The sequence below is a fragment of the Grus americana genome, chromosome 5 (assembly GCF_028858705.1).
Source record: "Grus americana isolate bGruAme1 chromosome 5, bGruAme1.mat, whole genome shotgun sequence".
Lineage (NCBI taxonomy): Eukaryota > Metazoa > Chordata > Aves > Gruiformes > Gruidae > Grus > Grus americana.
The window spans coordinates 55,248,773-55,259,978 of NC_072856.1; the positions used below are offsets into that span (position 1 = coordinate 55,248,773).

Consider the following 11,206-nt stretch of genomic DNA (forward strand, 5'->3'; position numbering starts at 1 on the left):
ACTGAAGTTAAATACTTTGAGGATAATTTGAAGTAAAGTATTCTTCAACCTGCAACTTGGCAGCTTGTGGTATTGTATGGTCTTTTAATTAAGAGTAAAAGATTTAAATGACAGTTTTAACATCAGAAAATTGCCCATTGCTTAGCCAGGGTTATTTTCTCCCTCAATATCTAGTTTACCTGTGTGGCCATATAGGAGAATGATAGCAGAATTTTTAATTAAGCTGTGTTGGATGTGATTTACTTTCAGTGGAGGTAGGAAGAAGGGAGTGCAATATTGAATTTTACAACTTAGTCTGTATTTTAGAAATCCCTGCTTCTTTGTGTTAGCTTAATCTGAGAGCAATACAGGTTTGCTTGTTTTTGTGAATAGCTAAAGCACCATTATATACTCTGGTTTAGGAATATCTGAATAACATGCTTTATTACTATAGCTGTTTTATATTAACTGCTTCTTTAAAGAATAGGAAATCTTGTTCTGAAACCAAGTGTGAATCTGTTTGTAATACGTTTCAGAGGACAATGTAAATATCTCTTAAGTAGTGTTATGTCATAGGAAAGCTTTTCTTATCCATTAAGTTGAAATCAGTCTATAAACTCTTTGTATTAATTGTGGTTTTGGTGTACATCGGTAATGCTTTGAAGTTAATGAAAGCCGTATACGCTGGATTTCAGCTTTATTTCAAGTTTGTTTATTTTTGTGGACTGAACATACAATCACAAAATACAATAACAGTTTATCCTGTATTTCTGAACATCATTGGTTCAGACAAATCTGTACCTGAATTGCGAATGTGAAAATGTAAATGCTTGTAGTGACAGGATAGTGGATTATTTACATGTAAAAGGATTTCAAAGTTGTATGTTTGCTTTGCATTTGTAAATGCTCCTACTTTCAGGGTTTTTTTTCTAAAACCGTACTTTAACTGCATTTAAAGCATGTGTACATGCTTAGTTCATGGTGGAAGTTCATCACTGTTAAATCACCCCTCATTTCTTTTTTCTTCACAGATGTAACAGCTAACCCTTTGCATAACTGAAATATTACATCATTTGAATCTTTGTTGATTTTTAAGCCCTTAAGACTAACATAATTTTGTTTTGTGTTGTGGATTGCAGCATTCAACAGAAGGGATCAGGTTGACAGCTCTGAATGACAGCAGCCTAGACTTGTCTATGGACAGTGATAACAGCACGTCTGTGCCTTCGCCTACTAGTGCTATGAAGACGAGTCCATTGAACAGTTCCGGAAGTTCTCAGGGGTAATGAAGACTTTCAGTCTTGCTGCTTTTTGTTCCTGAATTGCTCGTGTTAAAAGCATAGCAAGTACTGCATGCATGAGATACTATGGTTATCAAGGTGTGAATGTTCCAGACTCGAGCATGCAGGCGTTCTTATTTCCAGTTTGAGTACGGGAGCAGCATGGCATTGGACTTGAGATGAGGAGGTATAAGGTTGGGTAAGGATCCTTAGAAGAACAAGGTCATATAAAACCATTGGGTGCAGTAGGAGTCTGTGAGAGGTAGTGAGCAGGAAATTGAGGTGTGAGAGCGAGGAAGTTTTATGTGCAAGTTTTGGATCAAAATGTGAGACAGTAGAGAAGTTTAGGCTTTCTGTCTGGGAAATCAGTAGTGCTACTGCTATTACTGATGATATCTATGCAAATTCAGCTTAGGAACATAATTTTTCATTGTATTTTCAAAGTATACATATTAATGTCTATCTTAATGCTAATTTTCTGTATTGTCTTTTCCTATCTAAACTTCAATTTGCCCAAGTAAATGGGATTCTACTCTCTCTCCTCTTTCAAGAGTCTCATGTTCTTCTATTTGATACACAAGTTAGCATCAATATCCTACAGTTGTGTGGTATTGGATGTATATTATAGGATGCTGTGTAGGATAAAATACTTCAGTGAACTTAATTTGTCAAAAGGAAGTAAGTTTTAGTTAGTCTTCCTTCGTAAGTGATTTCCAATAGTTGATGCCACTGACCATGCTATTAAAACAGGTCTTATGATACCTAGGATGTCACACTTGAAGCCCTGTGTTGGTTTTAGGCACATACTGTTTCCCTATTTCTTGATAATTAAAAAAAAAAATAATAATTTGTCACATGAAATCCCAGGCCTTTGCTCGGGAAGTCCAGACTGAAATCGTAGTCATTATGGCGTGTGTAGATTGAAAACAAACTTTCTATTCTAGTCCTTTGACGCGGGTTTTGTTCCATTCTTCAGGAAAACAGTTTCCCCTGCATCTTCCCCTGCTCTTTATTTGGGCAGACATTGCCTTTTTGCTTCTGTTAATGCAACTCCTTACTGGTCTAAAACACGTCTTTGAAGTGATTCAGATTAAGTATTTGAAATAAGTTCCGTTGCTCAAGTTTGATAGTAGATTGTCAATACTCGTTTCTGTCTTCCTGCTGTGACATAGTATTGTAAGTTCTGCTCTGTAGTGTAGGTAAAATCCTATCAGCTGTGGTTACTGGCCGTGCATGTGATATGATGAAAGGTGGATCGTATAGCACCATAGCTTTATTAATGTTCAGCATTTCGTCATTTTTCTCTTTTTAGCAGAAGCAGTCCTGTGCCAGCTGTAACAGCAGCATCTGTGACCAACATACAGGCTTCTGAAGTCACTGTGCCACAAATAAATTCCAGTGAAAGCTCAGGGGGTAAGGAAAATGGCATAGTATATTGTTTATATTGATTTTTGTAATGTTTATAAGGCAGTTTTTCTTCCAGTTTGAGGTCTTTACTTAACACATGCTGTAACATCTTCTCCTTGATATACAGATTTAACTAATTTCTCTAGGACTCAGGAAATCATGGTGAAATGTGACACGATGTTTGTTTATTCTTTTATTCTTAGGGATTTATGTTTGTTATTCACAATAGCAATAGTTTTCCGATGACCTGATACAGGCCTGTAGCTCAGTTGCTCAAATGAGGAAAAACTATCTTAAGCTGGTAGAGCAATTTTTGTACGTATTTTTAATCCATTTTGTAGTTAAACCCAATAGGTGGTTCTGTACTGTCTGTAGTCCGTGCTCCCACGTTCCTGCTCCTTGTGCTGCATGAAACTGAGTCTAGGAATGAAAAAGACTTAGATGTAAGCAGAACACATGCTCCTTACTGATGTCTTTTCAGATATGTCCCACTGTGTGCTGACTTTATCCTCCATATTTTCTACAGGAAAAAGTACACTTCACTTAATCTAAAAAATAAAAAAAGACTTTTTAGTGAAAGAACAAAGGCATGTAGTGAAAATGTTCACTTAGTAGACAGTTACTCCTCTTTTTTGATGGAACTTCAGCTGTTTACAAGGAGCAAGTCAGAAATTGATGTAAAAGGGAACCAACTGGTTAGCCTTTCAAGATGAGGTCTTTATTTCACTCTCAGACATGTGGGATGGTGGAGTCTTACTGTTCTTTGATTTTTTTTTTTTTTTTTTTAATTAAGTCATAGGTGCATCAGTGTGAGTAAGTTTGTCCATGGGCACTAAATGGAGCTTAAGTGGCATGACTGGTTTTTTGGATGAGGAAGCATATCGGAAGTTGTTTAATTCTTGGTTTTTTGGTTAATCAAAAGCAGTCACCTGATAGGCATCAATGAAAAAATTCCTCAATATAATTTTTCTCATCCTGGAGCATCTCCCTATGTGTGATTATTGGTTTGAGGTAGGCAATTGATGAGGTAGAGCTTTGTCATATGCAGCATTTTTCAAAAGCATGTATGGAATGTCAGATCTTTATCTGCTCTGTGATGACTTCATATCTGTCATTGAGTACTCTGAGCCTCAGAAATGATAAACCTCATGTTTGAGTGACAAAGGGAGTATCAGATTGCTCTTGGATTTGATTTAAGGCAGTTTTTGGCAATGCATATATGTGGCTGAGTACAGAAACAGTAAAATTTCTTTGAGTACCAAGAATAATACAGTTACACTAGCCCAGACAAAGCTCTGTGCTAATATACCCTGCTGTTAAGCAAGGTTAATTAGACCAAGCAAGAGTGTCACTGATGTGGCTTCCCCATATCTGGTACGGGAATTCTCTCCAGAATGAGCTTGAAACTAAACTCTGCTGTGTAAGCACACCTGCTGTTCCAAACATGATGCTTATACCACTAACTGTACCACTTCCTTGATGCCTACTGGACAACAGTGGTTTTGAGTAGAGACCAAAAATACCAGTGATTGAACTGAAATGGTTGTGTTGAAACTAATTTTGTTGAAGCTTTTTAAATTATTTATCCGTAGGTACTTCAAATGAAAGCATTCCTCAAACTGCCACACAACCAGCCATTTCTCCACCACCAAAGCCTACCATCTCTAGAATTGTTTCCTCAGCGTATCTATTGAATCCATCACCAAGAACTTCAGGAAATGTTGCAACAAAAATGCCTAGCCCTGTCACAGCAGTGAAAAGGACATCTTCTCCCCATAAAGAAGAGTCTCCCAAGAAATTGAAAATTGAAGAGGTATTTGAGACTTTGAGATCATATTATAACAATGTCCAAAACTTCAAATATTCATTTCAGCTGCAGAGTGCTAATTCTCATATTCCAGGTTTCAAATACTTTCTTAGATGGGGTGTATATTTCCTACTCTGCATTGCTGCTTTATGTGTTCAGCTTGCATAGGTGTTAGTGGCTTTTTATTATGCTGATATTCATCATGTGACATGTACTACATTAGCACAAATGCTCAGATTCTAAATTCTTGTCTAAAAAGCAGGTTTTTTGTTAGTATAACGTGTTAACCCGTACAACTAATTCTGTCTTCAAAAACACTTTAAAACCTTATTTTCTTGTTGATTTTTTTAAAATATGTTTTTATGATTTTTAATAGTTTCTGTGTTTGCATTTCAGCAGGATGAAATAAGTGAAGATACTAGCTGTATAGATTTGAATGAGCATGAAAAAATGGAAACTAAGGTATGTATGCCCAGACCATACTATTTTGTGTGTATTAATTGGGACTCTTCCATGTGAAAATCACTGTGTTTCCCTCTAGGAATGACTAAGAGTGTGTGTAGATATAGTAGAGACTCTCCAGTAAAGATATCAAAATGATACGTTATATTTCAATCTATATATCAATATTAATGAATTGCAGTACATTACCTGCTGCCAGGCTAACCTGAGCCGAAGTCCATGGTCACATAGGACAGCGATTTCTTTGCTGGTCATTCACGCAGTATTATGCATAGTGAAAAAAAATAATGATGATATTTATATTTAAATTTGTTAGATCAGGGATGTGTCTATATGCCTTGCTTTGCCTGCTTCACAAACTGGATATATGATATTTAGTTGAAGAACAGTTGTCCTGTGCATTCCATTGCATGTTGGGCTGAGAATCCCAAAGCCAGGCGCTACCTTGTTCACTTTTGAGATTAAAAAAAAAAAATTCAAATGATGGTAAATAAATCTTTTCTGATAGCTAAATTATTGTATGAAGTTACAGCATACCTTTTGGGGACTTCCAGAGATTCAAGCATGCTCTTCCAGTATCTTGTAATTTAGCAGACAATTTTTCTGCTTATTGGTGAACAGAAAGGGTGACAATCTGTCTTTAGCCTTCTGATAGCACCTCTCCAGTTGGGTGTATACAGTTTTTACAGGGCACGTTCTGTTGTCTTTGGAATACTCTGGAAAATATGCTGAGAAACTAAAACATCTATTAAGATGTTTATGTACTTTGGTTTATAGTTTCCATGCCCTTAAGTGAGGAATTATAGCTTGTTATGTAGTCACCTTGAAATCTCTTTGAACTCAAGACACGTGAAGGCAGAAATGCACGTAAGCATTTAGTCCTAATGTTGAAAATAGATCCTCTGGATACAGATCATTATAAAAGACATAGGTAATGTTAGCTTTTATTGTCAATCTTCTCTAAATCTTATGTCCTTAATATGCATAGAAGGAAATGGAGAAATGAACTTCTTTAACATAAATATAGGTTTTTCTCCATTGAAATGCATGCCTTTTTTGGTAGGGTATGGTTTACTAAATGGTACAATTTTAACTAACAGGCTGTTCTCATTAAAAAGAGAATGTGCCACTGTCCTGCTTTAGCCATGCAGTCCTTCTGTTTTACCTGAAAAACTGGCTCTGACATTCATCTGTTCATCCAGAAAGCTGATTCAACCCATTAAAGTAGCAGGAAAACTTTTCTGGCAGAATGGTGAAAGGAGTGGAAAAGCAATTCAATTTGCAACAAATTCAGCAGCTTTTCACATGGGCTTCCTTGATACTATGCTTTTTGTCTGTAATGAGTTGAATGGCATGTGATGTTTTCCTATAAGATTCTGTATAAAAGACATTAAGTGGTTAAACAAGTGACAACTGAGAAGTGATGTAGCTTGTGTTGATGTCAAATTCCTAATCAGCAAAACATGCTCTGGTATGTTGATTTCTGCACTATAAAAGCATGGGTATCAATGTAGCGAGTACCAGTACTTGTCTTTTTTCTTTTGCTATATGTGCACAACTTAAGATATTCTGGTTAATGGAGTTCTATATAAATAGCTTTTATAATTGAAAGTGGTGTAAGCATGTTGATGCTTTTGGATTTTTTTTTTAGGAGCAGCTTGAGACAGAAGTGAATGTTAATTCTCAAACAGAAACTCTTCAGACAACTTCTCTGCAAGCTCCTCAGGTACTGTTTTTAAAAACAACGCCTCTGTGTGTGTGTGTGTGTGTGTGCTGATCTGTGCTGAAAACATTGAAATTAAAATGAGTCCAGATGTTAAAAATAAATGTATAATTTTTAATATAAATCCATTGTCTGGAAAGCTGCTTGTTGTTACTGTCACAATTTTTGTGTTTTAGATGGTCATTGATCTTATTGAATGTGCATTGTAGCTAAACATGTATGGCTTGCCATACAAACTGACCGAAGCTGGATTCGCTCTTCTGAATTGTGCCTTCAAAGTAAGGGGCTCAGTTTATTCCTTTGTGCTTTGCACATCACAGAATAATCCTTTCTAACAAGGAAACATGCTTTAAATAGCTGCTGCTCAAAGATATCCTGGTAGAGGTTGAGAATGTCTGAAATGTACCTTCCGATTCTGATGTTTGGTATGAGAGAGAAAATTGTGTTCTTTAAATTCATTAGCCACTGTGTTGCTTCACTGCAGGCTTTATAAGTGTAAGAAGCATTGGAAAAACAGACATTAAGTTAAGAATTCTTTGGCATTCACTTGAATTTTTGTTCTTAATATTGTAACAACTTCTAGAGAACACGTCTTTGTCTTTACTAGCATTTTTAAGCTTCTCGTATTGCTCTACTGATAGAAGTTTCACTATCACAAAGCATTTTAGGCACACTTTACTCATTTAATGGTTTGGAGTAAATGTATTGATTAAAAATAGAGATATATTGCAATAGTGTTAATGATATTTGTTATTGAACTTCTTGAACTACTTGAGCAGTACTGAAGAAAGGTACCAAAATTGTTCAGCAAAAACTCTAGATGTTACATGGGCAGTCTAAACTGCTTCAGGGCAATTTTTAGATCATTTAGTACACCAAGTTTATTTTGCCTGTTGTTGAGGGATGATTATATAAAGTTTTGTAGCTTTTACAAATTGAGTAGTTGTTACTTTAGCAAAACTAATCTAGAAACTGCAAAAGTATGGTGGGCCTCTTCTGTCATTTTTCCGTACTCTTGTTGGGTTTGTTTAAAACCCTGCTCGCGCTGCAGAAAACAGAAACATGTTAAACCACGGGTCAGCACCTACTAGAGTGGGCTGCTGGGGGCAGGAGGGATGTGGGAGGTCATGGCTATTTTGCCCTGAGTCCTTGTTGCGTTGTGCCGTACTACCGTTATCAGTCAGTGTTAACTTGATTGATTTCTTTTTAATAAAATGACAATTAAGAGCAGTCATTTTAATGCAGTTTTTCCTATGTATCAAATGTAGCTTATATTAATTTTGAATGTTTATACCATAAGAAAATGATTTCTAATAAGACATGGGAAGTAACGCGTAATAACTGGGTTATTGGGATGTCAAAAATATTTGCCAAAGTTAGAGGAGAAATACTGCAAAACTTAAAAACCCCAAAAAAACCCAACCCACAAACCCAGCAATAGAGGCTTGTTAAGCATGTGAGAAATTAATGAATCACACTGAATCTTGAGAGTGTTCCTTTTCTGTATTTTTCTTTATTTGGCTTTAGATATAACTTTCCTGAACGGAATTTAAGTCTTTTAAGTGAGAAAAAAGTGTCCAGGTTATTTTCAAGGTGAAACTCTTAACCCAGTCATATAGCACTGGTTTTAGAGTTCATCATACCCTTTCTGTGTAAATCTAAACCAATATGAAAAGTTGGAAATTTGGCTGTAAAGAGCTGTTAACAGTCTGAAATGTGAATGCATGAATACACATACTTTGCATTGGGGACAGGTTTTCACCATTCAGCTGTAAGGAGCAGAGGCTTAACACTGAATTGTTCACAGGAATTTTTAAATACTAAACATGTAGGCCAGATAATAGATGTCACTGATCAAGCACCCTTATTATGTGGATATTATGTTTATTACAGGTTATCGGTAGGCTCAGCTTTATCTGCTGCACTTCCTGATTTCTTGCAGTTGTCGAAAAAGGAAATGCACACTATGAAAGAGACTCTTGTACAAATTTTCCTTAATAATGACTGTGTAGGCAATTTACAATTTATAATTATCCTTATCTTGGTATATTCCTAAAAGCTCATTTAAAGATCTTGTTTTTGAAAGTTAGTGCCAATTACTACAATAGTTTTCTTTTAATATTTCTAAAGTTAAAATACAACCAAACTTCTTTTCTTTCCTTTTCTTTTCAGAAAACACCCAGTACAGACCTTTCAGATATCCCTGCTCTCCCTGCAAATCCTATTCCTGTTATCAAGAATTCAATAAAATTGAGATTGAACCGGTAAAAAAAACCTCAGGGGTCCATAAACAGTATCTGCCAACTCAACCTGTTGTCTTCTAATGCTAGAAAAAAAGGAGAACGGAGGGTGCAAGACTAGAACATGATTGCAAATGGATTTAGGTATATTTTGTGCACTTCCCTTTCTGGGCTCAAATCACCACTCGATTGGAAGTCCAGGTTAGTATGTGAAGCCAGGAGTACAATTAATGTGTTAGCAACAGTTGCATTAAATATTTCGAAGGATTACTGCCTTTAAAAACATGAACACTATTTGTAGCCATATTTGACATTCTGATTGAATTTGTTTGATGCGTTGTTTCAAAATTGAGATAAAACTGGCATAAGAATCCCTTAAATGCACTTTTATGTACTTTTTTTATTGGACTATGACTAATTTTAGATCTTCAGCTGATACACTTTCATTTTATTGAAGAATCTCTTCAATAGTAGTAATCTGCAAATTGGATGATGTTCTATGGTATACTACACATTGAAAACAAAGTGTGTAGTATATCTAGTTCAACTGCCATCAAGCAGCAGTAAGCCTTTAAAATGAAATGTCAAATCTTGAGGTTATAAGACTTATGTTGAGGAAGTAATTGGGAAGTTTTGGTATTGGTGGGACATGATTAAGATGTGGTCTACTTTTATTTATAGGATTGTTTTAAGGTGCATACAGATCATCAATCAAACAGCAAATAAACTTTCCTTTGAGCTAATGAAACTCTTTATTCCCTTTTTGATCCCTTTATTTCTTGGGAAAAGTTTTTGCGTTTAATGTTGGGGGGCTTTTTTTTTTTTTGCAGCTTGTATGCACCATATAGGACAATACTTATTTTTACAAAATAAAAACAAGACAGACCATTATTTGAGTTCCCCCCTGCCCCTTACCTAATCATAATATCTTGTGGCCTGTAGGCACAAATGCAAAATTTTGTCCCATGACTAAAGTGTTTAAGTGAATATTACGTGCCTGTGAATATAACACCTGTCTTGATGGCCTTTGAATCACTAAATATAAGATGATTTTTGTACACTCCATAAAAGTCCTGTATGCATTACAAAGCTTCAAATTTTAAATAAAGGCAAAAAGATTTTTCCCTAAGAATTTTAACCTTTTTATTTTTAGATGGCTCATCAGAAATAGTTTTACATACTGAACAACATTGAATTTTTAAAATTCATATTTCTAGTAAGCACTTGACATCTAGTAAGCTCTCTTTACTCCTATTTTTTGTTCTTGTAGTCCTATCAAAAAAGATAAGTAACAACTTTTTTCTTTTTGAAAGAACTGAATCTCTCATGGCAAAGAACAGCAGTATTTGAGGAACACGAGGGATACCAACAGTAATACCAGATGTAGATAACAAACTTCATGTTACTATTACTTAAGTCTGAAATATGTGGGATGTCAAATCATACTTCCCATACTTTGATTAGCATGTTTTAAGAACTCTCTTCTCCCATTGTGCTCCATCCTATTACACGTGCATCTTTCATGTTAAAATTAAATTACTTACACTCTTCCCCTTATCCTTCTAAATTAATTCTCCAAAGTCAGAGTGTAGCTTATCTTTTACTTAGGCTGTGCAGTAACTGAAGGGTTTTTTCTTTTGCCATTTGTCTAAGATGTCTAGTATACAATACTTCTCTTTTCCTTGCCCTGTGCAGCCTGCTGTCATCCACCCCCCAAAGAAGGTTATATTAACAGTTGAAGTGTACAAGGTGTCTGTGTATTTTGTGTAGCTATGGAGTTTAGATCGAAATTGCCAGGCACAAATTTAGTCTTGTCATTTTGTTTACACATCGGAAAATCTTTTTCATTTTATTAAACGTTTCATGTAACTGCACCCAAGTTTTGCCAAGCTGGAAACTTGGAACCTTTCTGTATAGTGACTTTTTAATTCTAGTTTTCATAACCTGGAGATCAGACTGTTGCTTTCGCATGATGTACGTAGTGTCTCATGACTGGAGTTTGCTTTGTTTTATAGTATCTGTACTCCTTGTATTTTTCAAGAGCTATTTTGTAAACAGATGATGTATTTCTCCATTGAAAACACAATAAAAAACAGCACAATCCCATAGTTGTCTGATTTTTTCTGAATATACAAAATTGATTTTACTTTCTTAATTCATACTTAGCTCTTAAATTTTCTGCTAAGACAAAATACAGTATGTCCTAAAAGAAATAGTACGTAAATGAATGTTTTCTAAAGAAGCATGATGTTAGATAGAGGAAGTGGAAGTAACACTCTGCAGGATGTTGAGTTCTAGTCTGTTATAG

At 35.4% G+C, this 11,206-nt stretch overlaps 1 protein-coding gene across 13 annotated transcripts in view; it reads left to right on the forward strand.

Annotated features, from left to right (window-relative positions):
* The window catches only part of PAPOLA (poly(A) polymerase alpha), a 47,612-nt gene extending 36,608 nt beyond the window's left edge, over positions 1 to 11,004 (forward strand). For 3 of the 13 annotated variants that reach the window (XM_054825870.1, XM_054825879.1, XM_054825876.1), the window contains 7 exons: positions 1,119 to 1,261; positions 2,572 to 2,672; positions 4,259 to 4,479; positions 4,870 to 4,935; positions 6,587 to 6,661; positions 6,868 to 6,936; positions 8,831 to 11,004. In XM_054825870.1, coding sequence (XP_054681845.1) covers positions 1,119 to 1,261; positions 2,572 to 2,672; positions 4,259 to 4,479; positions 4,870 to 4,935; positions 6,587 to 6,661; positions 6,868 to 6,936; positions 8,831 to 8,926 — 771 coding nt within the window. In that variant the 3' untranslated portion in view covers positions 8,927 to 11,004. Of the gene's footprint in view, positions 1 to 1,118; positions 1,262 to 2,571; positions 2,673 to 4,258; positions 4,480 to 4,869; positions 4,936 to 6,586; positions 6,662 to 6,834; positions 6,937 to 8,830 lie in introns of those variants that run through there. The other 10 variants (XM_054825872.1, XM_054825877.1, XM_054825874.1 and 7 more) reach the window with 7 other exon arrangements.
* Positions 11,005 to 11,206: the final 202 nt, after the last annotated feature.